This window comes from Pristiophorus japonicus, chromosome 9 (genome assembly GCF_044704955.1).
Source record: "Pristiophorus japonicus isolate sPriJap1 chromosome 9, sPriJap1.hap1, whole genome shotgun sequence".
Taxonomy (NCBI): Eukaryota; Metazoa; Chordata; class Chondrichthyes; family Pristiophoridae; genus Pristiophorus; species Pristiophorus japonicus.
Genome location: NC_091985.1, coordinates 37,606,680 through 37,629,750, shown reverse-complemented (window position 1 = coordinate 37,629,750; position 23,071 = coordinate 37,606,680). Strand labels below are relative to the sequence as shown.

The 23,071-nt window shown below is 44.3% G+C and overlaps 1 protein-coding gene across 4 annotated transcripts in view; it reads left to right on the top strand.

Moving 5' to 3' along the window:
- The first annotated feature begins 731 nt into the window (after positions 1 to 731).
- Positions 732 to 23,071, top strand: part of LOC139273026 (alpha-actinin-2-like) — a 135,318-nt gene continuing 112,978 nt past the window's right edge. For all 4 annotated transcript variants that reach the window (XM_070889293.1, XM_070889296.1, XM_070889295.1 and 1 more), the window contains exon 1: positions 732 to 1,129. In XM_070889293.1, coding sequence (XP_070745394.1) covers positions 947 to 1,129 — 183 coding nt within the window. In that variant the 5' untranslated portion in view covers positions 732 to 946. The remainder of the gene's footprint in view (positions 1,130 to 23,071) is intronic.

Sequence of the window (23,071 nt, the reverse complement as noted above, 5' to 3'; positions counted from 1 at the left end):
GACGGCGAAGGTTGAACAACTTCCCACTGGTTCTATAGTTTAGTTCCACTCCAGCAGGGAGCTTGTTGAGTGTGAGGCGGAGCATTGCAGCCAGGGACTGCCTATGATGATGATGATGACTCTTTCAGCACTGTAGTGAAGTGTTAGCCTAGATTATGTTGTCAAGTCTCTGGAGTGAAACTTGAACCCACAAACCAACTGACTCAGAGACAAGAGTGCAATCACTGAGCCACAGCTTACTTTTTAAAATAGTTTCCATATGAATCCTTAACGCTCTCATACTAAATATGTCCGCACTTTGTTGCTGCAGATAATTATCCCTATGTTTGAAACGCCTGCAGTAAAAATGCACCAGTGCGTTAAGAGTTCTTACAAGAACAATGCCTATCAGAAAGTATGCCTCAATTATTGTTTGGGCAGTACAGCGCTTAATAGGCTGTGAAGCGCTTTGGGACATCCTGAGGCGGTGAAAAGCGTTAAAGGAGTGCCAGTTCTTCGTGCAAAGCACTTGACGAGACGAATTGTAATTTGGTTGGGGGAGTGCCAGAGGCGGGTCTGATGTAACGCAGCTCCGCCTGGTTGCCAACCTCGGAGACACTGCCGCTGACCAGCGCGTGCCAACCGGCCGGCCGCCGCCGCATTCCATTCCGCCCCACGTGACTGTGGGCTATTAGAGCGGAGCGGGCGGCGGCGCGTGCTCTGGGCTGCTCGCTGACAGCCGGCACGAGGCAAGAGCAAGAGCAAGGTGAGGAGGCAGAGTGCAGGTACATCTCACAGCAACAGCGCACTTGCACGCTCGTATAGTGCAAAACTAACCTGCAGAGAGAGAGAGAGAGAGAGAGAGATCGATCGATAGATAGATAGATAGATAGATATAGGGGGGAAAACACAACACCAAAAGACTCCGATTTGCGCTGGTGTGCAAGCACTTAGTTAAAGCACCGCGATGAGCCAAATGAAAAGCACCTTGATGACTCACGTCGAAAGCCATACGATGACCCAGGTAGAAGAGACGGTGCACTACAATCATCACAACTATGAGAGCGAGCTGGAGGACTACATGATGCAGGAGGATGACTGGGACAGGGACCTCCTGCTGGACCCTGCCTGGGAGAAGCAGCAGAGAAAGGTCGGTGGTTTTAAAAAGCCAGAAGTGCCTGTAATTCTGTCATTTATAGTACCAAGCCTGTTTATGAACTCCACATTAAAAACCGATTGCAGTTCACACGTTCCCTCTTGTGCACAATAATGCAAAGCGACTTTAAAATATATATATATCAATAATGGCATGGTGACAATAACTTAAAAGGATTGGACATAGATGTAATTATTCCTTGACAAATAAGACAAGCTTTTGTTTGCACTGGTCAGTGACTTGTTTCATGAGTAAACTGCAGTTTTCTGTTCAAAAGTTACAGTAAAAATCTGCTGTTTAAAATCATTCTTTAGATTTGTATTCAGCAATTATAGCAGAATACAATAACGATACTTAATGAATCTGAAACCAGCATGTTCATTTTGTTGCTCCAGTGTTCTGCACGGCATGAGGTGTGCCAAGGGAGTTTCTAACAGCTGATGACGTCGTTAAGATTAGAATGGATATGACGCCTAATAATAACTACAGTCCACTGGTTATTATCATCTCTCCTAATCCGCTGTATTTGACCAGAATTATTTGCAGCAGTTGCTCCCTTACATTCAATTAATATTGATGTAAACCCATGTTAAACACTGTTCTTTAGATGTTGTTTCATGCTTTCTACTTTAATCAGTTAAAAATAACAATATTGTCTTTGCCTTCTCTGTAATCATATCCAGCCCCACAACCCTGCAAGATATCTGCGCTCCTCTAATTCTGGCCTCTTGAGCACCCCCAATTGTAATTGCTCCACCTTTGGTGGCTGTGCCTTCAGCTGCCAAGGCCTAAGCTCTAGAATTCCCTCCCTAGAGCTCTCCACCTCTCTACCTCACTTTCCTCTTTTAAGATGCTCCTTAAAACCTACCTCCATCTGCCCTAATATCTCCTTATGTGGCTCAGTGTCACATTTTGTTTTATAACGCTCCTGTAAAGTGCCTTGGGATGTTTTCCTATGTTCAAAGTACTATATAAATATAAGTTGTTGTTGCAATGGCTCCTTGTCCCACAACTCATTGAATTTAAAATCCCCATCCTCAAATTTGCAAATCCCTCCATGGCTTCACCCCAGCCTGTCTCTGGAACCTTCTGTAGTCCTACATCCCAGCCTGTGATCTTTGATCCACTGACTCTGTCATCAGTAGTATCTCTTATAAGTAGCAGAACTTTCAGGAGTGTTATCCCCACTTCCTGGAACTCACTTCCTCACCCTTTTGCTTACTTATTCAGAAACAAAAGCAACATTTGAAAGGCGTGGGTTGGGAAGAAGGGAAATAAATAGACCCACTTCAGATGGTTCATCAATCGTTTCATTTATCTGGGAATTCTTTTGACAAGCAGTGCATTGATCCTAAAAATGATACAAACACAATGGAGCAGATTTTTCTGTTTCTGTACCTTGGGCTATTTATCACCCGAGTGTAACAAATACAGTCAAATTGGGCAGGTAGGAATGGAGCCTTGCCTTATTTTGTGTCCTTTTAACTGAACTCATGGAACATTTGTGTGGGTTCTGTTATGGGAATGTGCTCTCACCACCCTCCATGATTTTTCTGTATTCTCTCTCCCAGATGATAGGAGCAGAAAAATTTGCCCCATTCGGTGTTTGGGGTGCAGAACTTTTAAATTTTATTTTTTCATGTGTATGTTAATGCTGTTCATGGTGTTAATGATAACAGCCTATTTGCTTTGGTTTATTGGAGTAAAAATGAAGGATTTGGAGGGCTGACTTGCCTCTCTCCTGGTTAGCTTTGTCTTTTGCACAATGCATTCCTTCTGACCCAAGCATTGCTTCCATTGGGTATTTGAAAATATTATTTTGCCTTCAGTTGAAGGAAGTGCTCCATTTGTTTCAGTATCAGATGAGAAATTATGTTAAAATCACAACAAGCTAAATCTTCCTCTCCGTACCACTTCCATGTCTGGATTCTGGTGAAGAGGATTTCATAGAATCTTATAGCACAGAGAGGCCATTCGCCCATCATGCCTGTGCCGGCTCTTTGAAAGAGCTATCCAACTAGCCCCATGCCCCTGCTCTTTCCCCTTCGCCCTGCAATATTTTCCCCTTTATCCAATTCCCTTTTGAAAGTTACTATTGAATCTGCTTCCACCACCCTTTCAGGCAGTGCATTCCAGATCAGAATAATCGGTGGGTAAAAATAAACAGCTCCTCATTTCATCTCTTTTGCCAATCACCTTAAATCTGTGCCCTCTGGCTACTGACCCTTCTACCACTGGAAACGGGTTATCCTTATTTACTCGATCAAAATGCTTCATAATTAGTCTCGGTTGATTGGTTGGTGCCTGGCTCCATCCAGTACTTGTTTCCCATAACTGAGATTCCAAATAGCCAGGGGGAAAAAAGATGATTTGCCTCAGTGGGAAAGGAAAAGGTGGCGAACAAGTCACCCTGGGCTCTCTCCAGCTGTAATGTTATTTGGAGAGGCCTCTTAGTTTGGAAATGGTGCACAGGTACCTAAAATGAGAGAATTTACACAGTAACATAAATCAAGGATGCAGTCACAGATCTGTGCCAGCTTCAAGTTCCAATCGGGCACTTGGCTGCTCGGTGGAGCTAAATGACCTTGCACCAGTTGTCGTTTGCATACTGATTGTTTGCAGAGGAACAGGGGGAATTAATGACTCATTAGCAACGAATAATGAGGTATTCGAAAAATACTTCATTGGTTGTAACAAAATCAAATGGAAAATGTTATGTGGTGGAAGTACTTATTTTCATTATACTACAGAACAAAAGACTAGTATTTTATGCACAATCCTCATGGCACATTTTAGTGAAAAATACAAACACTCTCAGAATTAAACATCATTCTATGTGAATTGTTGGATTCCAGCTCGTTTTCTGAAGAATTATCTGTAAATAGTATTTACTACAAGGGGGGAAATGTTCCTGCATGTCCAGGTATGTATCCCTTGTTTTTACTTTGGTATAATATAGGTTACATTTTACAAATTTTCACTCGTGGCATGGAGCTTTTCATGCCACGGGATATATCAGGAATTTTCAGGCGTCGAGATCAGTGGGCTTTACAGGATTTTCTGCCCATTAATTTTAGGCTAAATAAACTAAAATAGATCTATGATTCACGTACACGATGTGCCATCAGTCACTGTGGTTCCCTGGAGTGTGGGGAATTTAATTTTAGTGCACAGTCACTGTTCTGCATGCTGCCACTGCTGCACATAGATAGGGTTGGAAACCAGGAGCCTGCGAGAGGGGCTACTGGGAGCTGGGTTTGGAGACCAAGAAGCAGAGGGAGGCAAGCAGAACTGCACAGTCTAGAACAGAAAGGAGATCAGGATTGGTCAAGAACCAGTAGAGTATGCTTTCCAGAGCAAGCTACAATACCACCCATCATGACTTGCTAAAAGATGCCTCCCCACTGTCAACTCCCAAACAATTACCTATTTCTAGTCTGGTATGGGAATATATTAAAGTAGATTTGATAGTACCTGTACTGCATTATTTTCAGGTAATTGCTTACTGATTATCGTTCAATGATGACACGTCAACTGCATAGAGCATCCTATCCACTCATACTTGCTGCTAAGGGGGTAATGGATTTTCCCACATGAGCTTTATCTTGTAAACTTGAACCCTAACCCTCTTTGCCTACTTAAGCAGAAACGAAACCATCCCTACTTCAACTCATCACTATTCATAGGAACAGGAGTAGGCCATTTAGCCCCTTCACCATTCAATGAGATCACTGCTGATCTGTATCCTAACTCCATCCACCTGCTTTGGCTCTATTTACCTTAATTGCCGTGGCTAGCAAAAATCTATCGCTCTCAGATTTTAAATTATTAATTGAGCTGTGGGAATTGCCGTCTTGTGGATGAGACGTTAAACTGAGACCCCATCTGCCCTCTCAGGTGGACATAAAATATCTCATGGCACAATTCGAAGAGCAGGGGAGTTTTCCCTGATGTATTGGACAATATTTATCGATCAAGCAACATCACTAAAAAAAAATGATGATCTGGTCATTATCTCATTGCTATTTATGGGATCTTGCTGGACATAAATTGGTTGCCATGTTTCCTACATTACAACATTGACTACACTTCCAAAGTACTTAATTGGCTGTAAAGCGCTTTGGGATGTCCTGAGGTCATAAATGAAAATCTTTCTCTTATTCAGTCCCCACCACATGAACCGCCTATATTTAAATTGGGCAAATCGTGCAAACCATTTTCTGTTATCGTTACTGTCAATTACAAAATCGGCGCTTACAGCGTGTTCAGCATACCAGCTATTTTGGGCAGAAACAGGTGTTCAGTGAGTTGCTCACACCTTGTTAAGGTGCAATTACCTATTATACTTAATTACTTCCAAGAGAGTTGAGTTACAGCTTGCACTGTCTGCAGTAACAAACACGGTTCGTGAGTAGATCACACCTCGTTAAGGTGCAATTACTTTATATGCTTAATCCCCTCTAAATGGAAAGGGTGTATTGAAGCACTGAAGCCTTGAAATAGGAAACAGTTCAACTGCAAGTATAGTGCAGTCTTGTTACATCAAATAGTTTCTGCAAACAACAATGTTGACGATAACTCAATTCATCTAAATTGTCCAACGTGTCTAGTCGGCAAATTGTGCGCATTCGTGCCAACACAATGTATGTGGATGGAACTGTTCATGCTGCCCCGTACCAACATCATCTGTGAAATGGGGATCAGGTTCCACACCTACGCTGACAAAACCCCGTTCCAGCTCTCCACCACTTCTCAACTCCTACAATGCCTCTGTGTTGTCAGGTTCCTTGTCCTTCAGTTATATATTGGAGAGACTGAAGCCATTGTCTTTGTCGTCACATAACTCTGTCCCTTCGCCCCAGATTCCATCCATCTTCCGGCCGTTGTCTCAGGTTGAACCAGACTATTTGCAATCTTGACATCCTATTCAACTACAAGTTGCACTTACAATCTCTCAATCTGTCCATCGGAAAGATTGCCTAGTTCCACCTCCATAACCTCATCAACCTCTGCCCGTGCTGCTGCTGAAACACTCATCCGTGGCTTTGGCACCTGCAGATTGGACTATTTCAGTTTTCTCCTGGCCAACCTCCTATCGTCCACATCCCTTAAACATCAGCTCATCCAATACTTTGCTGCCTGTGTCCAATCCTAGACCAGGACCTGTTCACTTATCACTCCTATCCTTGCTCACCTGCATTAGATCACAGTTCACCAGTGACTCCAAATGTAAAATTCTCATACCTATATTTAAATCCAGGCCCTATTTCTGTAACTTCCTCCAGTCCGACAAGCCCCCCCTGAACTCTCCTTCAGCCATCTAGGCCTCACACTCTGGAATTCCCTCCCTTAGCTCTTCCACCCCACCATCATCCTATCCTCCTTTAAGAATCTTTTTAAAGCCCACTTCTCGTCATCACTGGAGTGTCAGCATTGACGGCTTCTGTGAAGATGCCTTTAGGCTGGATTGTTCTCCTCTTGAGTAAACAGTATAGAAATGTTAAAAGGTGGGATGGTGGCATGGTGTGTTGATGCACCAACATGCAGTGCCAAGTGTTCGACTGATGAAGGTGCAGGTTCAGTTGACTATATTGAGTTCCTAATCTCAGCCACTCTTTGTTGAGAAAGTGTAGGGAAGAGGCAAAGCACCAGGCAGAGGTTTTAAAAAAAAAAATCAGGGGATTGTTTCTACCATGCAGCTCTATATAATTCCTGGTGAATAGCAAGAGTGGTAGTAATGGCCTTGGGACAGGCTGCTAACCTGCCCTCGCAGAGAGGTGTGGAAGGGAGAACGAAGGGTGTACATAAGAACATAAGAAATAGGAACATACGGCCCCTCGAGCCTGCTCCGCCATTTAATAAGATCATGGCTGATCTGATCAGGGACTCAGATTCACTTCCCCGCCCGCTCCCAATAACCCTTTATTCCCTTATCATTTAAGAAACTGTCTATTTCTGTCTTAAATTTATTCAATGTCCCAGCGTCCACAGCTCTAAGGCAGCGAATTCCACAGATTAACAACCCTCTGAGAGAAGAAATGTCTCCTCATCTCTGTTTTAAATGGGCGGCCCCTTATTTTACGATTATACCCTCTAGTTCTAGTCTCCCCCCTTAGTGGAAACATCCTCTCTGCATCCACCTTGTCAAACCCCCTCATAATCTTATATGTTTCGATAAGATCACCTCTCATTCTTCTGAATTCCAATGAGTAGAGGCCCAACCTACTCAACCTTTCCTCATAAGTCAACCCCCTCATTCCCGGAATCAACCTAATGAACCTTCTCTGAACTGCCTCCAAAGCAAGTATATCCTTTCGTAAATATGGAAAACAAAGCTGCATGTAGTATTCCAGGTGTGGCCTCACCAATACCTTATATAGCTGTAGTAAGACTTCCCTGCTTTTATATTCCATTCCCTTTGCAATAAAGGCCAAGATACCATTGGCCTTCCTGATCACTTGTTGTACTTGCATACTATCCTTTTGTGTTTCATGCACAAGTACCCCCAGGTCCCGCTGTACTGTGGCACTTTGCAATCTTTCTCCATTTAAATAATAACTTGCTCTTTGATTTTTTTTCTGCCAAAGTGCATGACCTCACATTTTCCAACATTTTACTGCATCTGCCAAATTTTTGCCCACTCACTTAGCCTGCCTATATCCTCCGTTCTTTTTGAGAAGTAACAACATATATCATAGAATCATAGAAAATGATATACTTAGAAAATCACATTCTTAGAAAACTATGCGATGGTGAGGGAAATTCCTGCCTCTCCTGGTCCCACCCAAAAAAAATTCTTTGGATCATTTTGTGAGTGGCCTCCTGCAGTCCCATTATGCACCATTCATTAGGCTACTCAACGCCAGAATAAATCCGCTCATTTGTACTTCAAAATAGCAATCAATGTCTCAGTGTATATTGTAGGACCTTGATTTACATATTTAAAGTGACCTCTCACCTGAAACAGGCAAGCTGACTTTCTCAGGACCCTACCAAGATGGCAGCAATGTAAATGGGCCAATAGGTGACTTTTGATGCCATCTTTCAGGTTGTTACCACCCCATTTACACTGGGGCATGCTGTTAAAATGAGCTCCTGTGGTTGTCAACATTAGTAAATATTCACTGGATACTCTGTGCTTGGAAGGGAAGAAGAGGTTCCCTGTCGTCTGTCTTAGGACATATAGGTCTCCGCTGCCCCCAAAAATAAAAGGTAAATTGGATGGTTTATATTTCCAAATGCAGCTGATGGCAAGAGAACAGCATGTTTGCTCATGGCTGCAGTTATTCAACATAATGCAGTGCTGTGGGTTTCCAAAATAGGAACTGATTCAATTTCCCAAGAATAACAGGGTGAAAATATCGCAAAACTGAACTGCCAGCCTGGGATTTAGAGCATGTGCCTCAAAGCTTTGTAAGTAATGCAAATGGAAATACTGATTGTACATGTCACCACCTATAACTTTGCGATGTGGATGACTGCATTATATAAGCATTGTGTTAGATTATAACAGGGAGAAGGAATGTGCTGCTGGTTTCCTCGAAATGCAACAGTTGGCACTGTTGGCAGGCTGCCTCTCAACTCTATACACAACCTTGACATTTAATAACCAACGTTGTCTGATAATTTTAGGAACAATGGTCATGCCTTGCTTTAAAAAGACAAGTGTTGACATCGCTGCTTCAGACACAAATCTAAGAAGTATGGATGGCTTGGTCCCCTTTAACAATCCGCAAGGGTCTTGTGAAAAGCAGTTCTGTTCTTCAGGGCATGCCAAGCTGCCCTGTTCCCCTGCTTACCACTGGTGTCTTCACCGACTGCAGAGACTGCTAGGAGAGGTGTGGCAATAGGTCCTGGTGTAACCGTGGTAAGCTGAATGGAGGGAGAGGGCCTAGTTTTGGCCCTCTGTCCCTTTTAAACACCAAACACTCTAGGCCCAGGTTTTGGCTGAAGCCGATAAAGAAATTTTCTCCTGTTTGGGAAATTTCCACCTCTTCAGCAGTAGAGCACCACCAGAATTATGCCGCATTGGAAACTCCTTCTAGGAGAGCGAGAGCTCAAGAAGAGCCCTTTCTGCATGTTTAATGAGCCCTGATCCAGGAGAATTGTTGGGGTTATGGTGGGATCAGAGCAATGGGCAGATCTCCTGTTCTGCAACCAGCCTACCAACAAGAGAGAAATCCAGTTCTTCGTGTCTAGGCCAACACGTGAAAATAGCCTAAATTCCAAACAGAAAATGCTGCAAACACTCAGCAGGTCAGGCATCGGCAGAGAGGGGAAGGTAGGGTTAATGTTTCAGGTTGACGCCTTTTTGTCAGAACCAGCTAATATTGCAGATGAACAGCTTGTAAGCAGCAACAGGGCCAAGGAAAAGTGGGGAGTGGCGGGGTGTGGGTGATGGTGTGGGTGGAAAGAATGGTCTGTGATTAGGTGAAGGGGACAGGAGATTATTCAATCTTTATTTGTGTTAACAAAATGTAATTTTGTCAACACATTCATTGCAAGTGCAAAATTGTAAAGTTAGATTTGTCAGAAATCAGAGCTTGTGAGCCAGTGTTTGAAAGTCAATTAACCACACACTTATTTCTTTATGGATTTACCTCAGCTGTGGCTCAGTTGGAAGCAATCTCTCATTTGAGTCAGGAGGTTTTGGATTCAAGTCCCAATCCAGCGACTTGAGCACATAATCCAGGTTAACATACCAGTGCAGTACTGAAGGAGTGCCGCACTGTTGGAGGTGCCGTCTTTCGAATGAGACATTAAACCGAAGTCCCGTTTGTTCTCTCAGGCAGATGTAAAAGATGCCATGGCACTATTTCGAAGAAGAGCTGAGGAGTGTGGGAAACCAGCCAGCTCCCAGACAGAGCCTGGATGGAAGGGGAGGACCTTTAAAGACTGCTTGTTAGGCCATTCAATGGTTGTGTGCATGACACACTAGTTAGATAATAAAAACATACGACTGTGAAAAATAGCTGGTACCGGAACCCAATTGGACAGACGGCTGGCATGCGTGAACAAGTCTTATTCAGAATTGTCTCGCGTGTCTCTCTCGTCTTGAACTACCCAAGAGTGTTATACTAGGGTCGGCATGGGTCCATTCTCGGAAGAGTGTTCGGCCACCTGATCCACTCTTGGGTTCTTTAGCTCTTCCTTTTATTCTCTTTTTAGAGGTGGGCTTGAGGTAAAATAATGTACAGGACCATTTCCCCTTAAAACACGGTGCCTAATGGGATGTCGAGTTCTCTGTCTAAACTTGCCGATGAAGACCCTCCCTCGAGGAGGGGACTTCAACTATTACACATTTTTTCTTGTTTATACGTTTTAAAGACCAGTCCATCTGGACCACCTTATCTCGTCCGGCCCTGTCCTCCCAAAGCTATAGGGAACGAAATTCACCATCCCCGAAGGGACGGGTTTGGGCGGCCGATCGAAAAATTCGATATTTCAGCTCTGAGGAAGTTTGAGCGGTGCTCACTTCTGCTGGAAACGGCGGGGTGAAGTCGTTGTAAAGATAAGTTTCCAGCATTGAGCTCAGCAGTGTGTGGGCCGTGGAAGAGCGGCCAGGACAGGGATTTTCAGCTGCAAAAAGGCAGGACGTCGTCAGACAGTGCCCCCGTGAGATATTCGAGTCTATGCTCAAACGCGACACTGCTGGAGTGTTGCCACAATCGGGGCCCTTGATCGGGAAATAGTTTTATTAATTCTTAGTGTTTTTATTCCATCATCTGCTTTATTTCACTTTAATATAGTTTTATTAATTGTTTTGGCTCTATTAAACCTGCTGAGTGCTGCTCTGAGGTTTACACATACCCCCTGTATTTTTATACAACTTTCAGGCCTGACTCTTTAGTGGAGGCCTGTGGGCTGCAGCGACCTGCTTGGCAGGGTTCACCCTGAGGATGGGAGGAGTGTTGGGAGGGTGACACGTGGTGCACCTGATCAGAGGCAGGGTGGCACACAGGAGAAGGAGTCGCTGTAGTACCGAGCAGAGAGGAAGTGGGCAAGGGAGGCAGCAGCCATGATTCATTCATTCTGCGTCAGACCAGTGTGCCCGCCGTCTTGACCGACCTAAATCAGGATTGCGGTTGGCTGCCTGGGGACAAGGGATAGCCCCTGTCCATTGGCTGCTCACTCCATTGCGGAACCTCAGGACAGCACCAGAGCATGCATACAATGATGCAGATTGTGACACTAGGTGCATCATCGAGCAGTGCATTGGCATCCTTAAGCAGAGGATCCGGTGCCTGGATTGCTCTGGTTGCACCTTGCAGTACCCTCTTCAATGGGTCTCCATAATTGTCATGGTCTGCTGCATACTGCTCAACCTGGCCATCATGAGGGGAGAACCAGCAGTACCACATGAGGAGGAGGCGCAGGAGGCGCAGGAGGAGGAGGAGGAGGAGGGGGGGTGGGGGGAAATCACATCGCCCCCAGAGCTAGGAGGTATCAACCCACTGCCACCCTGGAAGGGCCGGGTGCAGACTGGCCAGCACCCTCCTTGGAGGGTGCGTCCTCACATATATGGAGGTGCCTGACATCTCCCCTGCAATCTCCCTCCGTGCATTATGTACTGGCGTTCTGCCAGGTCTCCCCACGTCAGAAAATGTTATTATTCTTCTGTCTTCCACACCGTCCATCAGTGTCTCCAGCTCCATAATCAGTGAACCTGTTGGCTCTCCTTGCACATCTTACACCAGCCATCCTTCCAAACTCCTTCCCCCCCCCCCCTCAAGGCCTTGCTGCAAACTCTGGCCTTTAAAAGATCAGGGCGCAACTGGCTTTTTGGAAACCCTTACCTGCATGCTGAATTTCTTAGTGGTGATAACGCTCAAATTAAGACAGCCACACCGCTGAAAAATGCACTTTGGAAGGGTTCATTAGCGCTGGAGTCCATTTGTTCACTTTTGGAGCTGAATATGGGGCCATCATCATCATCATCATCATAGGCAGTCCCTCGGAATCGAGGAAGACTTACTTCAATTCTTAGCATGAGTTCTTAGGTGGCTGTACAGTCCAATACGAGAGCCACAGTCTCTGTCACAGGTGGGACCTGGTTTGCTTTCTGCATGGGTCCAGCCACAAAAGAATTTCGACACTAATGGCCCCAAAAAGGTGGGGGGGAGGAGGGGGGGAGCACCAGCTTTCCAGCGGTACTGAATTTCAGGCCCATATTCTCTTATCTCATCCTTTCTTGTTCTCCCCACGCCCGCCCCCACTCCCGGTCTGGAGTCAGTAGCCCATACACACCAAGCTTGGCTTTCATCAGATGGCTTCAATCAGAGGCCTCATTGTTTGTAACTGCTTATTATCATGTTAATGCATCTGGTGTGTACACTAACTATTTCATTTCATTATTAGATTGTTGTACCATGAAATTAATCATTCTATTCTATTCTTACACACTTGTGCATCTTAGCAAGCAATTCTGTTAAACACCAATTCCTAACTTAGCATTATAATATAGTTATTAGCAATAATGGAAGAAACATATGTCGGGCCTTCATTTGCCAAATTAAAGACTAAGGAGGCAAAATTGCCCTGCGCCCCGATTGGGGGCGTAACTTTCTGGGGCCAGGTCATTCTGCGGCGCAGAAGTCCCGTCCCCACTGCGTAATTGCCCTTGCCGCCCCTCAAAGGAGGCGGAGCGCAATCTCGCACGCTGCACTACCTTTGGGGCTGTTAACCGGTGTGCTACAGGGACACTGAAGGATGCTCCACATAGTGCTGACGCACTTCAACGCCCCTCCCCTTTCGATTAAAGACGGATTGCCGGGCTGAACGATGGCGGCCTGGACCACGCTATGTCTGTCATCGTTGAGCCGACCAGAGAGTCGGCAGTCAAAAAAAAAGATGGCAGCCCAGGACGCTGGCGACCTCCCCTTTAAGGAGTGCCCCGAGGGCAGATGTCTGTCAGATTCGCGACCCGTGAAGCTGGTGCTGACATCCGCTCGCACAAGCCTCGTGGCCTGTGGGACATTAGGTGTCAGTGCAGGGTGGCAAGGGGTCGCTGTGCACGGCAATGACATCGCCGGTTGCGCAGCGGCTCAGGGCGCTAACTGCGGGGAAGTGGTGAAGGGGCGGGCGTGGGGTGCGACAGTGTGAGGTGGAAAGAATGGTCCGTGCTTGGGTGGAGGGGGCAGGAAACGATTCAATCTTCGTTATTTGTGTTAACAATGTAATTTTGTCAACACACGCATTGCAAGTGCAAAATTGTAAAGTTAGATTTGTCAGAAATCAGACCTGAGCTTGTGAGCCAGTGTTTGAAAGTCACTTAACCACACACATATTTCTTTATAGATTTAAATATAAAAGGATAGGGACAATTAAAGAAAAGTGTTACAATAGGGAGGAGGGTGGGTGGGGAACAACAAAATTTCATCCAGCTATAATAGGGATCACAATCCATGAGCAGTGTTTGCTAATCCATGTAGTTCATGTAGTTCAATTAGCATAAATTATAGGCTTTCATAAAATCTTAAAGGAAGCTTATAACAGTAGCCAGACCAAAACAGCAATCGAGTCAGCAGGGCCAGAGAGCAGAACTCTAGTGTTAAACCTCAAAATAATTCCTGTTTAATTATTTATCTTAAACTGATGTGCCAACTCCTTTGTAGTTTTGAATCATTGTTGGGAGAGTTAATGACTACTGCTAATTTAATGTAATGTCATTAAAAAAGGCATGAAACCCTTTCATAAGGCAATTCTTTCTCAAGATGTGCATTTACTAATTTCTGACAACGTTGGTTTAACGATTGTACAGTATAAATGGCGCAGGGCAATTATGTTAGGACAGATTAAACTACAATATTAGCCGTTGACAGACATGTTCATTCTCATGAACAAATTATTGCCTGATAGGCTAAAGGAATATCGGGGACGAAATTGGTCTTCAGCAGTAGCGGAAACTGGGCGAGAGGGAATCGACAGCCCGTTTTAGACACTGCCTGATAGCGACATCAATGGGAAAGAAAATCGAACAGGGTGTAAAAGGGGCTGCCGATGCACTATTGCCGGTTTTAATTGAATTGAATTAATTTAATTATACATTTTTATTTTCTATCTTTCCTCATTAAGATACAGTGCTTTAAAAAAAAAAAATTTTTGAAATAATTATAAATCAGATTCTTTCGGCAGATCTACTCATTTAAAAAAGAAATACATTGACTTGATTCCCTAAACGAGCTAGTCCTGTCTCTCTCCACCCTGTCTCTTATTCATTCTCCTCCTTGTCTCGTGTCTCTCTCTCACCTCTTCTTGAACTACCCAAGAGTGTTAGACCAGGGTGCACTCTCGGAAGAGTGTTCGACCACCTGATCCACTCTTGGGAGCTCCTCGCTCCACGGTCTGTCTAAGGATTCTTTCGATCTTCCTTTTTGTCATGTATTTCACCATCTTGCAATGACAATAGTTATGTAATTGTAACTCATGCACACTGTACTGTACCCTTGAAATGCACACCCTGACCACAGGGGGTGAGCTTGCGGGAGACACTCCTCACCTGGGTTTCCAGGTATAAAAGGGGAGGTCCCACCCAGGGTCAGCACTCCTTGGTCCTGGGAATAAAGTGAAGGACACAGAGTGACCGTGTCTGATATATACATGCCTCGTGTGAGTTTGTAACAAGGTGCAGAGACACTACACTTTTATTCTCATTTTAGTGGTGGTACTGAGGTAAAATAATGGACAGGACCATTTCCCCTTAAAACATGGTACCCAATGGGATGTGAAGTTCTTTGTCTAAACTTGCCGATGAAGACCCTCACTCAAGAAGGGATTTTCAACCATTACATATCTTTTCTTGTTTATACATTTTAAAGGCCAATCCACCTGGACCACCTTATTTCGTCCGGCCTGTCCTCTCAAAGCTATAGGGCAGGATTTTTGGCTCGGTTGCGCCTCAGTTTGTGCCCTGGAAGGGTAGTAAATGGTGTCTCTAGGCATAATGCCGGGCGTCCAGCTTTTACCACCCAGCTGGCAAATTCGGTTCGTGGTTTGCGGAGGAGCAAAAACTTACTGCCCCACGGTCTAGTTTCACTGAGATCATGACGTCAATAGTCGTGCAACGCTCCGCTACCGCCCCGGATGCAAAATTCAGCCATAACGCCTCATTTAACGCCCGATCCAGGAAATGTCTGAAAAAAAAACAGGGATGGAGCTAATATTGGACACGCTGTGTGCCCCCATAAGGTCACATCTCCGGTGAACGTAGGAATGACACAAATGTCAAAGGATGAATCATAAATTTTACTGCAACAAAGTAACAAAAACTCCCACCACCAAAATAAAACCATACAATATACAATGTTATGTTCGAGGGCACTGAGCAGCAATGAAGTTCCTTAAATCAACAAAAAATTTTTAACGGCGAGATATTCGGCTGGGACACAAAAACTTCCTTGTGTAACGCCTGATTATGGAACCTCATTTTTGCTGAATTTTGCACATGAGGGCACAAACTTTTTCCAGGTGGTATTAGTACCACCCCGCCGCCATTACCACCTCGAAATCTCAAAAGCCGAAAATCCAGCCCATAGTCTCTTATCTCATCCTGTCTTGTCCCCCCCACCGCGCCCCCTCCCCCCCACCACACTCCCCCGGTCTGGAGTCAGTAGCCCATGCACACCAAGCTTGACCTACTGACGCCTTCAATCAGAGGCCTCATTGTTCGTAACTGCTTATTATCAGTTATTTATGTTAATGCTTCTGGTGTGTACACTAACTATTTCATTTCATTATTAGATTGTTGTACCATGAAATGAATCATTAAATTCTATTCTATTCTATTCTTACACACTGGTTAACTTGCGAATCTTAGCAAGCAATTGTGTTAAACAAACTCCAATTCCTAACTTAGCATTATAATATGGTTATTAGCAATAATGGAAGAAACAAATGTTGGGCCTTCATTGGCCAAATTAAAGACTAAGGAGGTGAAATGGCCCTGCGCCCCGATTGGGGGCAGTAACCTTCAGGGGCCAGGACATTCTGCGCCCAGCACAGCACACCTAGTCCCACCACGAAATTGCCCCCAACTCCACTTCCTTTGGTGGCGGTAACCAGGGCGCTTAAGGAAGCGCTACGTGGATGACGCTGACACGCTTCAACGCCCCATCCCTTCGATTTAAATGGGAGCGCCGTTGTGCACTTTGCAAAGCCTCTGATGACCTCCATTAGGCCAGCACCCAAAAAGGATTGTCGGTCTGCATGATGGTGGCCCGGACCATGCTAGGGTCGGCAGACAAAAAAAGATGGCAGGCTGGGATGCTGGCACCCTCCCCTTTAAGGAGCGCCCCGAGGGCAGATGTCTGCCAGCTTTGCGGCCCGTGAATTTGCCGTTGACATCCGCTCACACCAGCTTCGTGGCTCTTGGGGCGTTGGGGTCGGCGCGGGCAATGAGGGGGTCGCCGCGCATGGCAATGACGTCGTTGCCGGTTGTGCGGTGGCCCAGGGCGCCTGGCAAATTCCAGGGAGGCCGTAGCATCCCCAAACCACCCCCCCCCACAACCGGGCAAAAAATGTCTTGCATCCCGTTGCTAACGTGGCTATAAAAATCCTAAACTTACAGATGACAGACAGCCCAGCCTGACAAGGCCATATCATGCTGTGGGCCCCCATGTGGAATGTTATGCATTCTCTACTCTGACTCATTAACAACACTGTCTCAAATCCTAATGCAAGTTTTCCTAGGAAGACAAAACTTAAATAGTTTCAGTAAGACATTAACCCCTTGTCTAGTGCAGAAACATACAATCATTTAAACACAGTATTATTCATGTCAGTTTCATTCACATAACCATATATTTTTTAGGTATCCCTAATTTCAAACAATCACTGGTACTTTATTTTCGTTTCAGTATATTTGAGTATTAATGTGATACATTCATATTTATTCTTTCCTGTTTTGTTTATTTTTTTTAATACAAAACCTTCTCACTAATGGTAACTAATTAATTTTTTTCTTTGGAGTTCTTTTTTAATTAAGCTGATTATTTTAGATAAAAGATGCCGACAATGACCATAACGCCTGGCAAGATTTGGATCTATGGCCAATTATGTTGTTAATAATTGTTCAATATGAGGTTTACACTGAAGATTCAATAGTCAATTTAATTATTACAACTGTGAAAGAAAGAAAAGAAAGACTTGCATTTATATATCTTTCACGATCTCAGGTTGTCCCAAAGCGCATTACAGCCAATGACGTACTTTTGAAGTATAGTTACTGTTGTAATGATGGAAAGCATAGCAGCCAATTTGCGCACGGCAAGATCCCACCAACAGCAATGTGATAATGATCAGATAATCTGTTTTTAGTGATGTTCATTGAGGGATAAATATTTGTCAGCACTCCCTCAGTACTGCACTGGAGTAGCAGCCTAGATTTTTGTGCTCAAGTCTCTGGACTGATACTTGAACCCACAAGCCTTCTGACTCCGAGGCTAGAGTGCTGCCCACTGAGCTCAGGTACAGATCTTTTCTGTAATGCTGATCATATTGCATGACATTAAGTCACATCGAACCATAGAGGTTTACAGCATAGAAAGAGGCCCTTAGGACCATCATCATAGTGCTGTCTGATTGCTCGAGCAATCCTACAGCTCTGTTCTTTCCACATAGCCCTGCATCATCATCTGCTTAAAAGATCCATGGTCATTGCCTTAGTTACAACAACAATTTGCATTTATATAGCTTCTTTAATATAGAAGAATGCCCCAAGGTGCTTCACAGGAGCGTTAACTACTTCTTGGCAAATAATTCCATGCTCTAACAACTCTCTGCTGAAAAATAATTTCTCCTATTCTTTCCTTATTCTCTACCTGACCATGTTAAATTCACGATTCCAGGCAACCAGAGGAAATAATTTCTCCCTCCTTATTCTGCCAAAACCTTTCATAATTTAAAAAAAAACACGCTATTGTATCAATAGACCCAGTATCGCAAGTCTCTCCCCATAACTAGTTTCTCATGACTGGTATTATTCTGGTGAATTATCTCTGGATTTAATGTCCTTTCCACAATGGGCTACCCAATATAGTATCTATCTGAGGCCTAATAGTTGCTTTGTAAAAATTAATCATTTCTTTGCTCTTGTAGTTTATGCCTATTTATGAAACCCAAGATTATCTAAACAATCAATCACTCTATTAAATTTGTGCAGCTCGACTTGCCTTTAGTAAATATTGCTAGCTGCCCTTGATTATCCCATGCATCTCCAAATAATTTGATCACCATCTGTATTTTAAATGTTTTTCTGTTCATTCACGGGCTGGGGCGTCGCTGGCAAGGCCACCATTCACGGGCTGTGATTCGCCTTCTTGAACTGCTGCAATCCGTGAGGTGAAGGTACTACCACAGTGCTGTTTGGTAGGGATTTTGACCTGGCGACAATGAAGGAATGCCGATATATGTCCAAGTCCGGATGGAGTGAGACTTAGAGGGGAACTTGGAGATAGTGGTGTCCCCATGCTCCTATTGCCCTTGTCCTTCGGTGGTAGAGGCCACTGGTTTGGGAGGTGCTGTTGAAAAAGCCTTGGCGAGTTGCTGCTGTAATCTACATTTGGCTGTGAAGGCATAACCAAATATTGGAGCATAGTAAACAACAAAATCATCTGGACATGAGTAACCATTAGACTTGAGCATCATTAAGTGAATTATTTTTCAAATCCCAGTATTCCTCATCTGTAATTCTCCTAGTAATAGACTCAGTAAAGAAAGTAAATGGCATGTTGGCCTTCATAGTGAGAGGATTCGAGTATGGGAGCAGAGAGGTCTTACTACAGTTGTACAGGGCCTAGGTAAGGCCACACCTTGAATATTGTGTATAGTTTTGGTCTCCTAATCTGAGGAAGAACATTCTTGCTATTGAGGGAGTGCAGCTAAGTTTCACCAGACTGATTCCCGGGATGACAGGACTGACATATAGAAAGACTGGATCGACTAGGCTTGTATTCAATGGAATTTAAAAGAATGAGAGGGGATCTCATAGAAACATATAAAATTCTGACGGGATTGGACAGGTTAGATGCAGGAAGAATGTTCCCGATGTGGGGAAGTCCAGAACCAGGGGTCACAGTCTAAGGATAAGGGGTAAGCCATTTAGGACCGAGATGAGGAGAAACTTCTTCACTCAGAGAATTGTAAACCTGTGGAATTCTCTACCACAGAAAGTTGTTGAGGCCAGTTCATTAGATATATTCAAAAGGGAGTTAGATATGGCCCTTATGGCTAAAGGGATCAAGGGGTATGGAGAGAAAGCAGGAATGGGGTGCTGAAATGCATGATCAGCCATGATCATATTGAATGGTGGTGCAGGCTTGAAGGGCCGAATGGCCTACTCCTGCACCTATTTTCTATGTTTCTATTCATTCAACATTGTGCCTCTCTTGGAAAAGGTACTGTTGGGTCTTAAGAACTGCCAAACAGTTGCCAGGTCTAAGTTTCCTTTTCCATATGATAAACATTCTCAGTAGCAATAAGATAAAGCCTCATCAAACCTGAAACAAGATACCAATTGAATTGGGTCATAAATATATAATTACTGCAGTTACTGTAACAGCACAGCTGTGCTCAGCGGAGTGATATGGAATAAATCTCCATGTTGACAGGTTATTGTCTTTTATTGTTATTCACTTTTTCTATTTTTGAAGTGTCTTCCTATTCTGTATTATTCTGCTAGCACTATAAATTATAGCTGAACTTCATCAGAAAAGTCTTGGGGTGTGCGTGCTATCTATTGTTGTGACTAGGTCTTATAATAGCGATAAATAAACCATCTCTTATTTTATTTGCCCCACAATTTTCATTATTAAAAATGGACTGAATATTATTGGGTTGAAATTCCTTTAGGCCCCTTTGTTGCCCTGAAATGGGCTCCGTGCACGGATTGCGCATCCCAACCAAACTGGGGCCTCAGGCCTCATTTAATATTATTGGGTGAACTGCCTGCCCCCGTCACGTCTCCGTCTCTACAGGCAGCTTGCCCACTTGAAGAAAATGAATATCTGGCCACTTGGCTCACTGGCACCCGGGCGATGGTGTGGAACTGAAACAAGGAGGAGACAAATCGCGATACTATGGAGTCGGCGAGCTCTCCAGTAACTCCTGTTTCCACAGCAATGGAACTTAAAAAAACAAAAGGACCTTTTGTTGGCGGCCACTGCGTAGGCCACAGCGGCAACCTCTGAATCCACAACGGAACAGACCTGACGCCTGCTCCACTCTGTGATGTCTAGTTTTCTATAAATGCACTAATACAGGCGTTAGCCCTCTCGTTATATAGGTAAAGGGGCCTGATGCCCGTTGTAGGCAGCTTCCGGAGACGCCTGGAAAATGGTCCGGCCCAATATCGGGTCAGATGTCTTTCAGGTGCCCTTTGGGCACAGGACGTAAGTCCTTGAAATTGAATATCGCTGCATCTGTTTTGTGCTTGTAAAATGGCCACAACGAGGTCCAATTTCTTCCGCGCAGAGTGCAATCTCATGGTTGCTTCAGACTGGTGTCACAGCCGGCCCGAATGACTGCAGATGGAAGTTGCTTCCCGATGCCCGTTTGGCACCCGCAGATCAATGGCTCTATTCAGATGAGGCCCTGTACTGAATTTGGCCCAGTCGGTGCAGGCAAGTTAAAGGGAGCGGTTTTATTGATGTCAATGATCCGATCTGCATGGGCTTAGAGGTTCTTGTCTGTTTCCGGCGGGTGTCTGTGTCGCCCATTTCAGGGCTCCAACCAAAATGGCTGCGACTCGAAAATTGTGGGGGCAGGGCTGTATGTGGCACGCTTCCATTTTAATCGTTCTACCGCCCGTTCCTGCTCGGCAGAGGGGATAAAAATCCATCCCCATGAAGGGGTTTTTGTGCATGATAAACAAAAAGTTCGCTTCTCATTGCTTTATGCGTCTTTACAGTTACAGCAAGTAATCAGGAAGGCAAATGGAATGTTGGCCTTTATTGCAAGGGGGATAGACTATAAAAGCAGAGAAGTCCTGCTATAACTGTACAGGGTATTGGTGAGGCCACACCTAGAGTACTGCGTATAGTTTTGGTCTCCGTATTTAAGGAGGGATATACTTGCATTGGAGGCAGTTCAGAGAAGGTTCACTTGGTTGATTCCTGAGATGAGGGGTTGACTTATGAAGAAAGGTTGAGCAGGTTGAGCCTCTAATCATTGGCGTTCAGAAGAATGAGAGGTGATCTTATTGAGACATATAAGATAATGAGGGAGCTCGATAAGGTAGATGCAGAGAGGGTGTTTCCACTCATGGGGGCATCTAGAACTGGAGGCATAGTTTTAGAATAATGGGTTGCCCATTTAAAATTGAGATGAGAAGGAATTTCTTCTGAGGGTTGTAAATCTGTGGCATTCTCTGCCCCAGAGAGCTGTGGAGACTGAGTCATTGAATATATTTAAGGTGGAGATAGATAGATTTTTGAGCGATAAGGGAGTAAAGGGTTATGAGGAGTGCAGGGAAGTAGAGCTGAGCCCATGATCAGATCAGCCATGATCTTATTGAATGGCGGAGCAGGTTCGAGGGGACAAATGGCCTACTCCTGCTCCTATTTCTTATGTGAGCCTCACCAAATCAATCAACAAATCTCTCTTCATGCATTTCACTTCTCAGATACTGATAGACGTCAGTGCCACAGTGTTCATCAGCTAGGGGATTAAGGCGTTCTTGACATTCATCTCATTTCTGTGCATCTTTTTCCTCCCCCCACTTTACCCCTGGCTATTTTCTCCCATTTAATAATAATAGCGTCATTCAAGATAAACCTATGCAACTAAGGGTTTACATCCACCTTTGCGCTAACTTCCCAGCTGATGCACGGACTGTATCTTGAAGTGCAGATTGGCAGGCACTGTTGATGTCATAAATACATTCTGCTCCATTAATAACTATTCATGCAGCAGATTTGAATCACCAGCGATATAGTATGAAACGAAATGGAGAGCTTGGAATGGAGGAGTAAAGACACATAAAGCAATGAGAAACACGATGCCAGCTGTCAGTTTCCTGAGCGGGAACCACAACTGTTTCCTCTGGTGTGCTCATTCTCTGAGGGACATGCTTCTCTTTGTTACAATAAAGGTGAAACCCAAGGACTTTACAATCTGCGCAACCCCTCACCTCATGGTATCGTACTGTGCTGCTTATCACCAGCATTATGTTGTATTTGTTTATGATTGTGTCAACTCACTGCCTTTGTCTCCTCTTTACAAAACCATGCGGCTCGTAGGTTACCATCTTTGGTCAAGTCGAAAAACTCAGCAAGGGGATTCTAAGGTTTTATTGATGAAAATTAATTGAACACTTTAATCTTAATAGCTAATGCACTTGTATCATGAGATACAGAAATAAGTCAGAAACCTTATTCTTATTTTCAAGGATCAGAACTTGCTATATTTCAGAAATTTCACGACAACCCACTGAAAACTTGTGGCTGTCCATTCTAGCCCCGCCAACTAGTTCCCCATAAAGTAGGGTAGGAGGAAAAGAGAGAGCAGATAATCCAGAGGGATGCTTTACAGCCTGTGGTGTGCTATAACTAGCTGCAAGGAATTCCGCAGTGGTCTGCATTAGTTCAGCCTCAGATTTTCCCAGTAAGACAAGTACAGTACCTCCATGCTTCCATCCTTCTCCCACTCCTATGTGACAAGTTGGCCGTGACTTGTCACTCACTAATAGACAAACACCTTCCTGGCGGAATGTGTTGCTATATCAATGCACTCGGCCAGGTTTGTCTAGCCACTTATCTTAAATATCATTGCTAGTAACTTCTATGCAAGATAAGTAATCGTTGGATCTCTCAAAAAAAAAAATTATCTTATTTTCTAAAATGTAAAATCTCCCATCCACCAATATAAAGCGCACAGAATTATAAAGCTGCACTCTGTGGGGTTGAAATTTGACTTTGTTGCGCCCGTTTGCAAGCTGCTGCC